The 16,156-nt window shown below is 57.6% G+C and overlaps 1 protein-coding gene across 1 annotated transcript in view; it reads right to left on the bottom strand.

The window, feature by feature from the left end:
• LOC133346760 (SH2 domain-containing adapter protein B-like) overlaps window positions 1–16,156 on the bottom strand; it is an 87,062-nt gene that overhangs the window by 52,119 nt on the left and 18,787 nt on the right. Inside the window, 1 exon segment of the mRNA XM_061558612.1 lies at window positions 13,342–13,471. Within this exon segment, the coding sequence (XP_061414596.1) occupies window positions 13,342–13,471 (130 nt within the window).

Here is a 16,156-nt window from a genome sequence, read left to right as displayed (position 1 = left end):
CGCAGAAACGGCGGCCCTGCGCTCGCGGCACCTGCTGAGCAGCATGTCGCGTGAGTGCGCACGCTGATCCCCCTTTGTCACGTACAGGGACTCTTTCAATCCACTGCTGGATGAGGGCCTGCCTGTCCGTGCCCGTAGGGGTTGTTTTGACCGCACTTTGCCGCGTCGTTCTGAACGGAAGGGGATTCTTTTTTTTTAATAACCGCACGGTGGTTCTGGCTCACGCGCCGACCACCTTCGGGCTCAGACCAAACTCGCCCGCCAGGAGGTGCAGCGCTCGGTGTCTGGCCGCAGCGGAACGCGTCATTAGAATTTCAAATCCGGCGATCAAACGCCCGCACGGCTGATTTCACACGACAAAGACCCCCCGTGTAGCCTTTAACAGACTGCTGGGGCAAGTGTCGTCAGCGAGCACCTGTGAAGGCGTGGGTGGCCAGCAACACACACGCCTTTCCACCTTTGTCTCCCCGCCGCTGATGTTTATAATGCCGCACCAGGTGCAAATTTCTTTGTATAGCCGAGTCCACCCAGGGGCAGCCCAGCCCTGGCTAAGATATTTTGACCGTACTTTGCTGGGCGCCATCAGTGACGGCCAGAGAGGCGAGGGGGGCCAGAACCAGTTCAAATTTCACTCGCCACTGATGTTAGCCGTGCCTGAGATTTGAACGATATGGGTGGTACCGCAGTGCTCTAATCACCGCAACACGCTCCACGCACACACACACACGGGCGGACGCACGCAGACGGGCAGATGCGCACACGCGCATTTGAGGCGAGGGTGGGAAAATTGAGCGACAAAATGGAACACTGTAACGTAATGAAATTTCGAAAAAAACACAACATTAAATATTTCCCTTCCGTAAGCAAAATGAACTGTGATTGCAAAACGACAGGTGGCCTGTAATGAAGCTCGGGGCTCTGGAGAAATCATCGGGATTTGCCTGATTAGGGTCTGGCTGGAAACCGGCGCCGCTTGCGTAACCGCCTCGCGCTCCAAACCTCCACGCAGAGCGGCTCCCATTCACTCCGCTCCACTGGGACGGCGATGACGACGGAGACGGTGACAACGACGACGATGGTTGTGATGGTGATTTATCATGATGATGACAATGAAAATAATGGTGACGACGATGATGTACGTACGCTGAACTTCTTTCGCATAGTACGTAGTCAACCGTGCTAATTGAAGGTGCGGGGAAGGACAACAGCAGGATTATGACGACGACGATGATGATGAATAGGGTGATGTACATGCTACTCATGATGGCAATAGTTTTGATTGTGATCGTGATGATGACGATGCTGATATGCCACATAGCGCCACTGATTATCTTAACACCATAATGAGGCCACCTCCTGGCCAGAGAGCTAAGACTCTTTCTCAATCCACTGCTGGATGACCACCTCCCTCCCACACGGCATCAGCGATGGGGGAGTTGTGTAATCTCCGTGCGGTTTAGTGAAGTAGGACAGGCCCCGTTCTGATATCACTCGCCACTTGATGCTAGCCGTGGACAGAACTCAAACTCAGGTAGCCAGGTTCATGGCGCAGCGTGCTAACCTCTGCATCACCACCACCCCTCCTGCCCAGATAACAGCACCAATGACACATTTTCAAAATCCCGCAGAAGGGTCAACTAACGATCACAGTGCCCTTGTGGACTCTCGTCAGGAATTGGCTGGTCCGGTGGTCACAGGCTCCGCAGAAGAGGAACCACTCTGGCAGATGTCAGCCAAAGTGCGGGGTCCACATCTCAGCCCATTACAGGCGGCGCCATGGGGCGCGGTTATGGTCCCTCCGATGTCCGTGATTTACGTTAACGACCTGCCAACCGCGCGCCATAACGGCGAGGAGTAATGCCCGCTGACGGCACCGCGGCGATGCGTCCGAGAACTCATTGCCGACATCTCTGTTTCCTGCAGCAACAGCAACAGTGGCGGCGGCGGCAGCGATGACGTAGTGCCGGGGTCGATCGAGCTCACAGCGATCGCTACCTACGGTTAAACCCGTCGACCTTAATTGGATCCTAATCTGTCCCTAGGTTCGCAGTAATTAACTCAGCTGTGCGGAGGTGGCGCCGACGGCCCGTCGAGGTGGGGAACCGTCGGACCCCGCCGCTGCGATCTCGGCGACATGGCTGTCGAGCAGCCAGGTGAGGTCACCGGGGTGAGGTCACCGGGGTGAGGTCGGCTGGCTCGCCTCACCGCTCTCGCTGGCCAACATCCCTCAACGAGATTGACCCGGTGCAGGGACAAGGCTCACCCTGCCAGCCCCGTCCAAATATCGTCCGCTGCAGAGTGACGAGCGGCTGGGAAACTGAATGAAGGAGAAATCCACGCCCAGCCAAATTCACTCCCGAGAGGCGTTTCCCAGCTCGGCCCAGGCGGCGACTCTCTCGTCGGTCTAGGGTTCTCCGACAAACTCGCTTCATGTTTACAGGCCAATGCCCACCTCTTACTCTGCTATTGTTTGTTCAGTCAGCATCTGCGCAATCTGTTGTACGGTCCCTTGTGTAAATCCACTGGTGGAAGAATGCCTTTAGTGTTTACAATCGAGGTTTTGTTAGGTTAGATCGAGTAAATATATAATTGTGTCGTTAAACCCGCCACCACCAGACACAGCCAACTAGTAAGGGTTGTCACGTAAACAGAATGTGGCCAATTCGTCACTAGTACAGCACACCGGTGTGTTGGAGAGCCAAGCCACAACATTTACAAACTGAGTACGACGTTTCGCCAGTAATTACGACGAGCTTCATCAGGCGACAGCCAGATTTGTGGAGATGTGTTTACCACCCTTCTGCGTTCTTGCCCAATGTGGGGGGGCGGGGGGGAATTGGCCACATTCTGTTTACGTGACGACCCTTCTTAGTTGGCTGTGTTGGGTGTTGGTGGATTTTAACTACCCATTTATATATTTACGCGATCTAACCCAAAAACCTCTATTATGGATGATATTGGTTGCGAAAGCCTACGTGTTAAACTGCCTTTAGTGTTGATCTATCGTGGTGTTGTTTTTATCACACCGCGCCTCGCTGGTCAGTGCGGGTTGGTGAATTGGGAGGACAGAACGATCACTCACCGCTGATATTAGCCGTGGCCGGGTCCGTAGCACAGTGCGCTGACCACTGCACCAACGCTCTACGCGCTATCCGTTAACAATGAGAAATGAACGGCAAAGGAGGAATCATTGCCGATGCGGCAACGGAGCACGATTTTTCAGTCAACAGGGTGGCAATGCACCTGACAATCGTTCTGTTATAAATCGCCACGCATGGTCCCAGGCTTTAGAGAAGGCCACTCTGGATTTGTTGGTGTCCTGGGATCCCGTAAATATTTTAGAGCTTCGCAAAACCGATGGAGGGATGCGGCGTTCTGTCGCCGTGGCCCCGAGTGGCTCCGTGAGAAACGTTTGGAAGCTCCTGAGTCGAGGGACACCTGCTTCGTGGAGAGATACGCCGTCAGCTTCTGTCCTCGGGAAGCCGAGAACAATAACCTAAGTGTGGTGCGGCCGCAGAGGGCGGCTGACCTGCGACCCCGACGGTCACGCAAAAGGTGAAATGTGATGGCAAAAGCCGCTCAATAAGACGGTGAATCACGCGAGCCCTGGGGTCGTGGCCTCTCCATGGCCACAGCGTCACCGTCGTCCCCACCTCGCTCCCGTGACCCCACCTCACCCCCCCCCCCCCGGCGGCACCCTTTTATTGCCCGCCCAGCAAATGCAACGTCCATTAGCTGGGACCAGTGGCGGCGGGGATGTGTGAATGCTTTCCGACGGCTGTATGGAGATGTTCCCATTAAAGGGGGGAGTAGGGTTGGGGTGTTAGCGGTAGTGGCGGAGGGCGGTATGGATAGGATAGGGGTTGTGTCGGGGAGGAGAGATTGAGGTTGAGAGTGAGTGTGGCCGGAAGAGGTTGTGGCTGGAGAGCCAAGGTTGTTAGGAGGGGTGGGTGTTGCGTGACGTGTGCTTCATTGGGATGGCGAGGCCACTCGGCTCCGAATGAAGGTCGACACAATCAGATGAATGTTTGAGTCATGTACATATTTGTGTAGAATTTCTTCTTATTATATTATATATCGCATTGATTTTTAGCAATTTATTATGCATTACTAATGTACTGCATTATACGTTTTAAATTACGATTCCGTTATTTACTCAGCTTTAGAATTGAATTTGTGGTGCGGACAAAAATAATTTCATGCGAGTGATTCCCTCTCCAAACAAAACAAACGCGCGATCAAAGGCGCAGCCGCACCACCCCCCCCCCCCCCCAATGGCCAAGCGATCAAACGGAACCCTTCGTTTCGCGACCCAAATTAAAGCATAATCGCCGGCTGTAAGTTTCCAGCCCGAACTCTGCCGTGACCTCTTGCCGCGGGGATTAAAACGCCACGACGTGGAGCGGCACAGCAAACGGAGGCTCGGCCCGCGCTCGGCCAGGAGTGGGATGGGAATAATAAAGCATGAAATATTAACGACGACACAGATGTGGCACGTGGCCACGTCCGTAACGAACGGCGACGCGGGCCCATGGGGCGGGGGGGAGGCAGATGGAGGGGGGCGTCGTTAGCCCCCCCCCCCAACACCGCACTCAACCACCAAACACAGCAACCGCGCCTCATCGCGCAATCAACGCAGCCACCACCCGCGTAGCCAGCACTCACGCAGCCGCCACCATCCACATAACCACCACCCACTCACTCACCCACATAACCACCACCCACTCACCCACTCACCAAACCACCATCCACCCAACCGCACCACGCCACTCCAGGCAACTCTACCACAGACAAAGACACTCTTTAGTGCTGTTAGCGAGCACCTCATGATGGCCGGCAAGGCACTCGAAGGAGGCGAGTGGCCAGCACCACACCCGGCCGCCTTTGTCTCCCCAGTGGCGATGTTTACACACAGCACCAGGTACTCATTTGAGGCTGAGTCGATCTAGGGGAGGCCCAGGACCGATTCAGAAAATCGTCGCTGGTGTTGGCCGTGAACGGGAACCGAACACAGGTCGCCGGGTTCATATCGCAGTGCGCTAACCGCTGCACCACCGCCCCCCCATGCCAACCGCACCACGACCTCTACAACGAACAACAACAATCGGCGCTTCACCAGGACGCCACTGCGGACTGGAGCCGCGGCTTCGCCCCCCGCGAGGCCGCGGGAGGGAGAGGCCCAACAGCTGGTGGGGCTGCCGGCAGAGAACCAGGACAAAACGGTGTTGTGTTGAGCTGTGATCACAAATTAAACATTTATTTTGGAAGCCCACTCGAGGGAGGGCGCGCTCCGTACCAGCGAATCGGCTCGCCCCGCTCGTTTACAGCCGCGCAGGATCACCCGCGACGCGAGTTGCGCGTGTTCGCACTCGCCCGTTCATGCAACGTTACGCTGAGCCTGCCTGAATGTGTGTGTGTGTGCGCGCGTCCTGTGTGGGGAGCGGTAGTGTAGCGGTTAGCGCGCTGCGCTATGAATCCCGGCGGTCCGAGTTCGATTCCTACTCATAACCAGCATCGGAGTCAAAATATCTGAACCGTCCTGGGCCTCCCCTCGGTCAACCCAGCCTTAAATGAGCACCTGATATGATGTGTAAGTATCAACTTTGGGGAGACAAAGGCGGCTGTACGTGGTGCTGGCCATCCACCCGCTCACGTGCAGCAGGGCGAACATCAATGGCGAATGATAGCTGAATGCATACTCTTTGGTTTTTTCGGAAAAATCACGTAGGTAGAAAAATTATAATAGATCACGACGTTTAGATCGCCACACAAGCAACCGTCTTCAGGTGGGAGTCATTGATCACTCATTGACCTACGTGACTTTACCGAACGAAGCCAAAAAGTATGGATTCCTGCAGTGACGAAAGCTTCAAATCAAGATTGATGGCTGAATGGTTCAGAGCCAATCCCTTCAGCAACCGGCCCTGACCAGCGTGGTCAAGTCTGGTCAACCAACCAAACATCCACAATGCAGCGGGGCTCCTCCTGAAAACTTGTCTCGAGACTCGGCGAGGCCGCCACGGCTCAGGCGCGGGTCGACGTTACGGGCGCCTCGTGGCGCTGGTTGATTTTGGCGCGTGTCGTTTCACCGCCGCTGCAAATGCGACCGCTTACAGCGACGTCATAAAACCACGGCCACAACTCGAACCTGTACTCGCACCGTGGGGGCACTCAGCTCGAGATCTCCTCGGCACAGCGACGTCGCGTCGTTGGTGTGCGGTCTCCCGACCCTCCCCCCCACTTCTTCGTAGCCCGACCCCTGGGTCCCTCCTTCCCTGTGAGTTGCAGTGCAGTCGCACCGCCTGCGCACTCGGTAGCTACGCCACTGCCTCGGTCACGCTGCAATCCATTCCAACTCCCCTCCCTACCTCCCTCCCTACCTACCTCCCCAAACGCTGCATCGGATTGCTACTCTCTCTGCACACAGGGAGCTGCGGTTGTAAAACCAATTCCCTAATGCAGCGCGATGTTCGCCGACGACGGACGCTCACCGCATCACACAGAGCCGCTGCGACGGCAGTGGCAGCTTCATTGTCTGGGGGTAGCAACTTCATCATTAGTGGGGGGGGGGGGGGGGGGAGTCGGGGGGCTGCAAGGGGGGGGGGGCTGCAAGGGGGGGGGCGCCCCCTACCCCCCACTCATGAACAGGAGGAGAAGCAGCCCCACCGTGTACTCCCAATTATTTAGAGGCAGCTCCTCGGGGTGGCTGCGCAGGCACAACTCCAAGTCACAGAGGCCGGTGAGCATCCTGGACCAGCGCCGCTGATGCCACTGCCTCGCCATCTCTGCCATCCCTTCTGCCAGATCCTGCGCCAGTCGCACGGTTGGCAGCAGCTAAACTCGAATCTCGTCGCAGTTGAACTTCCCACTCGGAGAGGTTTACATTGAGGGTGCGGGTCTGGGCGCCACCCGCCAATCCCTACTTGAGGTGGTTGCCCCCTCCCCCCCCCCCCTTGAAAAATGCGTCGCATAATCAGCGCCGGCTGGGTGGAGAGCGACGCTGGGTGCGAGAGAGGTGGAGTCAACCCGCGCCGCCGCGGCTCCCCGTCCATCACGGAGCGCTGCTGAGTCGGAGGGGACTGCTGAGTAATCGGCGGCGGAGATGGAGGGAGAAACAGCGCTGGTCTCTCCCAACAGAGCGAAGCCTCCACCACCCCCCCTCCCCCATCGTGCTCCCCCTTCCCCCCCCACCACCCGACCACCGCACCCGGCATCTCCATCCAATTAGCCCCGACAAAACGGCGGAGCAGTGATGGACGCCACTCGGCATCGCGCTCCCATCAATCCGGGGACCGCCGCTCACTCAACGACAAGCGAGAGAGCGAGAGAGGGAGGGAGACGGGGCGAGAGAGTGAAGGAGAGAGGGGCTCGTGAGGGGGGGGGGGGGGGGGGGCAGGGAGACGGGTGTCGTGCGATCGTACAGCTCCCCCGACAGAATTTAAATCCATTCCGGAGGCCGGGGTTATTGTGCCGGCTTCATTGAGACGCTGACAAATGAGAATGTTCTTTCCTCCCCCCATCATCCCTCCACCCCTACCCCCCCCATCTCTCCCAGCTCACCACTCACTTCCTCCAGCCCCAGCCCCCACCCGGGCCCGCGTAGTTCACTCTTGTCATTGAGTTTGCTCGCCAACTCAAAGGCCGCCGCGTTGCTCCACGTGCGGCGCTCGGCACGCGAGAGCCCCCAGTGCCCCCCCGTGAGATCGCTCAATCTGCGTTTGATCTCCGCCTCTTCCGCGTGCTCGCTCCCCATCTCGCCCCGTTTATGGTTTTGCGTTTTGCGTTTAAGTGTTTTTCCGCTGTGGAATTGGATTGACCGATTGATTGGTTGATCGGCTTCGTCTTGACCAGGTGAGAGCCCACCGAGGCGGCCTCTGGTTCAAGGTAACCGTGGGGTCAAGGAAAGCACAAATTGTTCTCCGTCATACCTTCGACGGCGCTGTTTGTTGACGGCCGCTTGGCGTTTGGGCCTACGTTCAGCACGAGCGACAAAAAATCGTGACGGCCGACACGGAGTGACACCGCACTAACTGAACAGAGAGTCAAGATCAGCACTGGGGAGACAAAGGCGGCCGGGCGTAGTGTTGGCCACCCACCCCCTCGTGTGCCGTGCCGGCCTTCATCGGTGCTACTCGCTAAAAGCACTTTCCACCGACAGTCTGTTAAAGGCCGCACGCGAGATCTTTGTCTTTGTGTGCGCAATGCGCATTCATGTGCGCCCATACCTCCTTAAATTCCTGAACCAATGTCGTAGAAATCGACAGCCCGAGGACACCGGTGACAATGACGGGAAAATCGCGGGCGCATGCGGCCAGCCCATTAAAATAACGAAACAAAAGAAATCACGAGTCCTGATAAAGACGGGAAACAGAGGCAGCAGCGCTAGTGGCCGCGATCATCTTTGTTGCGATCACTTTTTTCTGTTTGTGCTTTTTGTTTTGGTGCCTTCATGTGTGTATACATTTTTTATTTGGCTTGGTAGTAGTGGCTGTATTTGGAATTTGATCCTTATATATAACGAATGTAAGGCGTTCTGGGAAGCTATTCGCATGAATGACGCAATATTAAATGAAAGCATTTTTATTCTTCTTATTAATCCTGTTTCTACTAACTTCCCAGCGACGGGGCGACTCGCGCTCCCTCCGTGCGTTGCCTGGCGCAGGGCGCACGCTTTGTGCGCGGTCGAGGGTCGCGTTCCGGGTTTTGGGGTTGGAGCGGCGAGGTAGCCAGCGAGTCCGAGCCGGCGCCCGGCACGGGGCACGCACGTGACCCGGGGGACACGCGGGGAGGTGACCCCCCCCCCCCCCCCACCGCTGAATCGTGGCTCTCTCGCCGGCCGGCAAACTCATCACGCCGACAATGAGCTGCGCTTTTCTGCTGCCACTGCTGCTGCTCAATGCGGTCCGATTGTTTTTACTAATTCTCTCTCGTTTGGCGACGAGAATTAATCGAAAACAGATGTCCGGCTTTCACCGCCTCCACCAATGCCACCACCGCCCCCCGCCTTTCCTGCCCCCACCACCCAACCCGACATCTCCACCGACTCCAGCGGTGCTTTGCTGACATCGTCATCGTCGTCGTCTTGTTTAAAATGTGCGGGTTACGTAGGGATGTGTCATTGCGTCAACATAGACAAGGGAGCACTCTGGCAGCGTTGTGTGTGCGCACGGCACAGAGGGACAGAAGCGACACCGCCGCCATGCCTCTACACTCCCTCTCAGAGCAGAGACTATAAATATTTAGCTGGCAATCGGGGTAATGGATCTTCTTTTGAGCAATGAATAGTAAAGTGAGATCCCTGCTCTAATGAACATTGAAGGAGTGCTCATCTCCTGTTAATTGTCCTGAGCCAGTGGCAGGAAGGGGGAAATTACACATTCCTATGCCAGATAAATGTCTATTGCGTATGACAACCACAAAGAAATTGACATAACTGCAATTGAATCGTAGTTGCCGAGCCAAGTTTGCAGTGGGGAGCCTTGGCAACGCTGTGCAGCTGCTGATATGGCAACGCTGTGCAGCTGCTGATACGGCGGCTCGTGCATAAACAGCTCCTGCCTGCTCAAACACATTCGTTAGTATGTAATTTGTCAATCATCCCCACACAGCAGGGCCCTCAGTGAGTGAAGGTTGGCTGAGAGTTGACAGGAAGGCCCAGTTGCCAGAGCGGAGAGCTCGTGAAGGCGAGTCTAGTGAGATGAAGATGGTGAGAGCGTTCTTGTCATTGATGCACAACAACAACACCAATAATGTCCTCAATTTCTCCAGGAAAGTGTCACTGGAAGAAGTTTTCAACTTGGCCGAGTCACATCGGCAGCCAGTGGCGGCTTGAGCGGTTGTGGCCTGCTGATGAGGCTCGCTCACTCACCGAAGCAGAACCCGCGAATGAGGGTGGCGTGCCTCGGCGAAACCACAGGCGAGACAGGGAGTGATGGGTGGCGGCGGTGGCGGGGTTGGCGGTGCGGGAGGCGCCGCCGCATCTCCCGTCCGGCTGCTCAGCTGTCACGACCCCCGCCCCCCCGATGATCTAACCGGCCCCGACGCTCCGATTTCCGGCATTCTTCCGCATCTGGGGTGGCGGACGCTGCTCCCGCGGAATGCTCGCCCGTCCGGCCCTGCTGGATTAATTCTGCTCGTTGTGTTTCGTATCGTCACGTTTGTTGACGTTCTCGTCGCTGTTCAGACGTAGCAGGTGAGCGAGCGTCGCGGTGACCGGGGGAGCGCGCGAAAGGGGAGCACGCGGAAGGGGAGAGACGGATGGAGCCGGGCGAGGCCAGTGATCACCATTACCCAGCGCCGAGCCGACAGCTCTGAAATGCGGCGACGCAAATCCATTAAATACGTTGGGGGGGTCACGCCATCGCGCACCCGCACCTCACGTGGAGGTCGCGCCTCCGCGCAAATCACGCGATGCTCTCTCAAAAGTAAACAACTCCGCTCGTGTTTATGTAAAATAAATGTCAAACGGCACACACCGGGACGGAAACACGCTCTCGCGCCGCTGCACCTCAGGACGGCGGCGGGCGGGGAGACGGACGCCCCCCCCCCCTGAACCTTCGCAATGCCGCGCGGGCGGAACGGATTGCCGAGAGGCGTTGTTTGCGAGCTGGCTGGAGACGCAAATCAACTAACGCAACACCTGCGGTGGGAATTGTGCCACCCGGCAGCCCCCTCTCCCCCTCTGCCACCCCCTCCCCGGCATCGCCGAGCTAGGAACGAGGAAGCCGAGGGGGGCGACGTTGGCACGTGACTGTTTGCGCGCTGCTCACGTGCGCGTCTACGTTCACGTGGCACGAAATCGGTCTTGGATGCACCCGGTCATTGTTGACATTCGAGTTCCCGGCAACGACACCATTCTCCAATGTTTTTCGTCGCCGTACATTTTTCCGGGCCGCCGTGCGGACTGGAGTAGCGGGCCACGTGAACAGCAAGTAGCGGCCGCAGCCATAGCGAGACGTCTACGGGACACGGTGTGCCGGGCTGCACTGCATGTGGTCACTTTGCCGTCGCTTCCTTCTTCGTGCCAGAGTCCCGCAGCTGCTGGAAAGTCGATGCTCGACATCCGACAGCTGCTCGTACGGTCGTCCACCGTCTGGCACGAGGACGGCCCCCGGGGCCACGACCTCCGGGCGCCGATCCGTGTGCGCCGCTCGCAGGGGATTCTCAAAACAAATCGTCACACGGCACAGGAATGCGTCTGGGGCTTAATTTCAGCCGGCTCCGTCCGGGTCGGCGACCCACAAGCACACGTCTGGCCCCGGCACGCCACATCCAGGATGCGTCTCGCCATGAGTGCTGCTGCCGCTGCGGCTGCCGGGGGCCGCTCAGGCGAGAGACGGAGGCCCGCATGCGTCGCCTCGCCCCCGGCTCTCTCCATCGCTCGCCGCCTCGCCCAGACGACAACTCGGCCCACGCAGCCGTTTAATAAACTCGGCGCCGAGCGGCCAGCTGCCGCCAAACCCCCCCCCCCCCGCCAGACGAGGGAGCACGCCGGCACAGCCCGGTTAGAGGGGCTCACCAAATACGGGCAGGGGAGGGGCGGTGGGGGTTGGGGGCGGAAGGGAGGGTTGGTGCGGAAAGCTGGGCTCAAGGGGACGGAGAAACGATGGGGGCACGGGGGGTGGGGGCGTTTGAGCGGGGGTCGAGTGTCAGCAGACGCTGGTTCGCGTCGCGCTGGGCGCCCGGGCCGCCTGATGGACGATGTCCTGGAGGGACAGTGGCAGCAGGATGTGAAATATTGAGGAGGGAAGGTGGGGAGGTGATGGAGTCCAGGAGTGCCCGAGTTGGGTTGTTTGGGGGCTCTAAGAGAGAGGTTAGCAAAGGAGGGGGGCGGGGTGGGGGGATAGCTAAGGGAGCTCCTAAAGAGAAGGTTGCATCTTTGATGAAGGGGGGTGCTGACCTTACGGTAATTGGTTTACCGCCCGGGTTATGAGACTGCTCGCTTGCGCTGCAAATAAAAAACAAAATGAGAATGCCAAGGGTAGGGGCACAGCAGGTGGGACAGAGAAATCACTGTCGCATCAGCGGGCGCGACGGAGCCTCGCCACGGCAGCAAGAGAAATAACGCCGAGCGTCCGAGGCGGAGCGATTTGCGATTGATGGGACAGCACGGTCATAAAAATAATAAAAACAAAAGCAATGAAAGAAAACATTTAAAGCGGCAAAAGTAGTGCAGTGAAAATGGTGATGTGGAGCGACCGCGCGCTCCATATTTGCGCAGACGCTCGCTATTCTCTGCTCGTTGCTCGCCGCTCATGGTCGGGAATGGTGGGGGGGGGGGGTTGGAGGGGGGTCGACTCAGCGATGGCGGAGCGGGCTCGCGGCGCTCGCGGCGTGACACGCCGCATGCACGGCCGGGACTGACCGGGCGGCGGAGGAAGCGAAGTTCTGGGTTCAGAGGTCACGGGGAATTTATGACAGCGGCGCGCGAGGGCGGCATTGAGAATGCCACCGCGAACATTTCTCATCGTTTGGTTGCTCGGCTGAGGTCGCCCGCGGCTCCAACTCCCCTCCCCGCCATCCCCTCCGCTGCTTCTCCTCCCGCTCCTGCTTGCAGGTTTCCCCAACGAAGGCCGTGAAAGTGGAAGGGTCCCCCATTCACTCGACAGAAACGGAGGAGGCTCACTTGCTTGCTCACCTACTCACTCGCCCAACCACTCGTTCGCTCACGCACTCTCTCGCCGGCTTGGTCACTCACTCCCTCACCCATTTGCTCGCTCGCTCGCTCTCTCGCTCGCCCACCCAATCCCCGACCCGCTCGCTCAATCAATCCCCAACCTACCCACTCGGTCACTCCACCCGGTCGACCCTCGCTCGCTCGTTCAATTGGCAAGGAGTGGGTAGCCAGATGCGCAGACATTCACGGGCCATTGGCGCTGTTGGTGTTGGCGTGAACGTGCCATTAAGTGCCGTGAAATCTGCACGTTTTGACAGAAGCACGCGCGTCGATGCAGCGCAGCGTGTGTGCACACGCGTCGCAGATGGGAATTCTCAACGAGCGTCGGCGGGGGAGGCCTGCGGGCATCGGCGGCGGGTGTCACTTCACGGACCGGGGAGATTCAATGCCAGTTGGGGGGCGGTGGGGGGCTGGCGGTGGGGGTGGGTGATGAGGGAGCCCCCACGCGATGTAACCACCTTTATCGGAGTGCCAGGGACTCGGCGGTTGCTCAGGGCTCCCTCGCTGCTTCCGCGATAAGCGGCGAGGGAGAGAGTTAATGTAAGCGTCGCCACGAAACGAAAAACGGCCGATTGCCCGGCGATGACGGCCGCGGTGCGACGCGGCCCCGCGGCCTGCCAGGACGCCATCGTCACGCCGGCCACGCGGCAGCGACGCACCGGTACCTTTAATCATCTTCTGCGCCTCGTACGGCTCCATGTAGCCGTCGTTCTCGGCGCCGGCCTCGTCCTTCTTCTGCCCTTTGGATTTTTTTTCGGCATCAAAGGGGTCGGCGTAATCCTCCAGGATAATCACCTGCCGGTGGGAGGAGAGGGGGGGGGGGGCACCAGAAAGGAGGGAAGGGGATGGTAGGGGAGTTTGGGGAGAGAAGATGAGAATCGGAGGGGGGAGGGGGATGTACGGGGTAGCGGAGAGGAGAGGGAGGCGGTGGGAGCAGAGGGCAAAAGACACGCAACGAATGAATCGTCCGATTGATCACAGCCGCCCTCTCTGCGTACAGTGCGACGACGATCGCGTGAGCCGAGACCGGCGGCGAGAGGGCTTAGCAGCAACGCCTCTGCGGCGTTGCTGCTCTCGTCGTGAGCAGCAACATTATATTATTGCACAGTCCTTTGCCACTCCATTGCTGGATGAACGCCTCCCCATGCTGTGTTAGTTATGGGGGTTGCTCGCTTTGCGCCCTGCTGGTTAGTGCGGTTCGGTGATGGTGGCTGCCCAGCGCCGGTTTGGAGTTCACTCACCACTGATGTTAGCCGTGGCCGGGAATGAAATTCAGGTCGCTATGCACTGTGCCACTACTCCACCCGTGAAAAAAATCACATGATACAGTTCAATAATAATGCCCTGGAAAGCATCGGCGAGTCTCAAGACCTCTCTTTCACGAGGGTCCCGCCTTCGCAGCGTTTGGCTATGGAGTGTTTTGGACGAGAGAGGAAATTTTAAGAAAATAATACACGCACAAAGCGCCCCACAGATGGATTGAGTAATCCCAAATTCACAGTGGAACAAGGGGCCACGCGCAGCGCGAGCGGTGTGCACCACTCCCCATTCCGATGAGCGTGAAGACCAAAGTGTTCTGTCGCGTTCACGAGCACTCGACATGCGTGTTCATGTGAATGTGTTTGCTCGTGTGGCCATGTGTGATTGTGTGTGTTCGTGTGGCCATGTGTGATTGTGTGTGTTCGTGTGGCCATGTGTGATTGTGTGTGCTCGTGTGGCCATGTGTGATTGTGTATGTTCGTGTGGCCATGTGTGATTGTGGAGCGATGTGTGATTGTGTGTGTTCGTGTGGCTATGTGTGATTGTGTGTGTTCGTGTGGCCATGTGTGATTGTGTATGTTCGTGTGGCCATGTGTGATTGTGGAGCGATGTGTGATTGTGTGTGTTCATGTGGCCATGTGTGATTGTGTGGGGAGCGATAGTGTAGCGGTTAGCGCGCTGCGCTATGAACCCGGTGACACGGGTTCGATTCCCGCTCACGGCCAACACCAGTGACGATTATCTGAACCGGTCCCGGGCCTCCCCTAGGTCGACTCAGCCTCAAATGAGTACCTGGTGCGGTGTATAAACATTGTGCCACTAGGGAGACAAAGGCGGTCGGGCGTGGTGCTGGCCACCCACCCCCTCGTGTACCGTTGCGGCCTTCATAGGTGCTCGCTAACAGCACTTGCCCCTACAGTCTGTTAAGGCTATACGGGGGATCTTTGATCTTTGATGTGTGATTGTGTGTGTTCGTGTGGCCATGTGTGATTGTGTATGTTCGTGTGGCCATGTGTGATTGTGGAGCGATGTGTGATTGTGTGTGTTCGTGTGGCCATGTGTGATTGTGTGTGTTCGTGTGGCCATGTGTGATTGTGTATGTTCGTGTGGCCATGTGTGATTGTGGAGCGATGTGTGATTGTGTGTGTTCGTGTGGCCATGTGTGATTGTGTGTGATTGTGTGTGTGTTTGTGTGGCCATGTGTGATTGTGTATGTTCGTGTGGCCATGTGTGATTGTGGAGTGATGTGTGATTGTGTGTGTTCGTGTGGCCATGTGTGATTGTGGAGCGATGTGTGATTGTATGTGTTCGTGTGGCTATGTGTGATTGTGTGTGCTCGCGTAGCCATGTGTGTTCGTGTGGCTATGTGTGATTGTGTGTGCTCGTGTGGCCATGTGTGATTGTGTGTGTTCGTGTGGCTGTGTGATTGTGGAGCGATGTGTGATTGTGTGTGCATGTGTGATTGTGTGTGCTCGCGTAGCCATGTGTGATTGCGAAGCGATGTGTGATTGTGTATGCTTGTTTGCCTATGCGTGATTGTGTGTGCACGTGTGGCTATGGGTGATTGTGTATGCTAGCATCGCTGCGTGAGCTTGCGTGGCTGCGTGTGATTGCGCACGTTTGCCAGCGATGTCCGTCCGCGTGATTATGCATGCGCCCGTGAGCCTCGTGCGTGCGCGGTCGAGCGAGCGGCGGGAGGGAGAGTGGGTGGATGAAGAAGGTCGGGGAAGCGATCGACGCACGAGGAGCGGGGGGTGCGGGTTGATTGGTGGACGTGAGCAGGGTGTCGCTGGCGGTGGTGGACACCGGCCCGAGAGCGGTCGACCTCTCCGGGAAGAGGGCGAACGCCTCGGACTCGGGGATCCGCACGCAGGGCAAAACAAACCCCCACGGGTGACATCGCCGCCGCTGGGCATCACACGAAGACGACGCCATCCACGGTGGAAATGACAACACTGAGGAGTCGTCCATATTGAGGCGTTGGCCGCGCCTCGCCTGCGCAGAGCTAATCCATTACAACACCCGTGGCAACCTCGACGAAACGTGAAATTAAAGGAACTTTTAGAGCGCACACAAATAATAAATGTTAGCGTTTGACTATCGGCAAGAGCATCTCGTGTGCAGACGTCAGAAGCAACATGTCACCAGAGACGGCGAGAAATTGGTTCTTACGAGATAAACTTGCAACGCGAAGATAAATTATGCATGTACGGTGCCCTA

Source organism: Lethenteron reissneri, chromosome 24 (genome assembly GCF_015708825.2).
Source record: "Lethenteron reissneri isolate LAM-NWPU_2019-01 chromosome 24, ASM1570882v1, whole genome shotgun sequence".
In the NCBI taxonomy this organism is placed as follows: Eukaryota; Metazoa; Chordata; class Hyperoartia; order Petromyzontiformes; family Petromyzontidae; genus Lethenteron; species Lethenteron reissneri.
The sequence above is the reverse complement of the archived record's forward strand: the minus strand, read 5'-3'. Positions and strand labels throughout refer to the sequence as shown.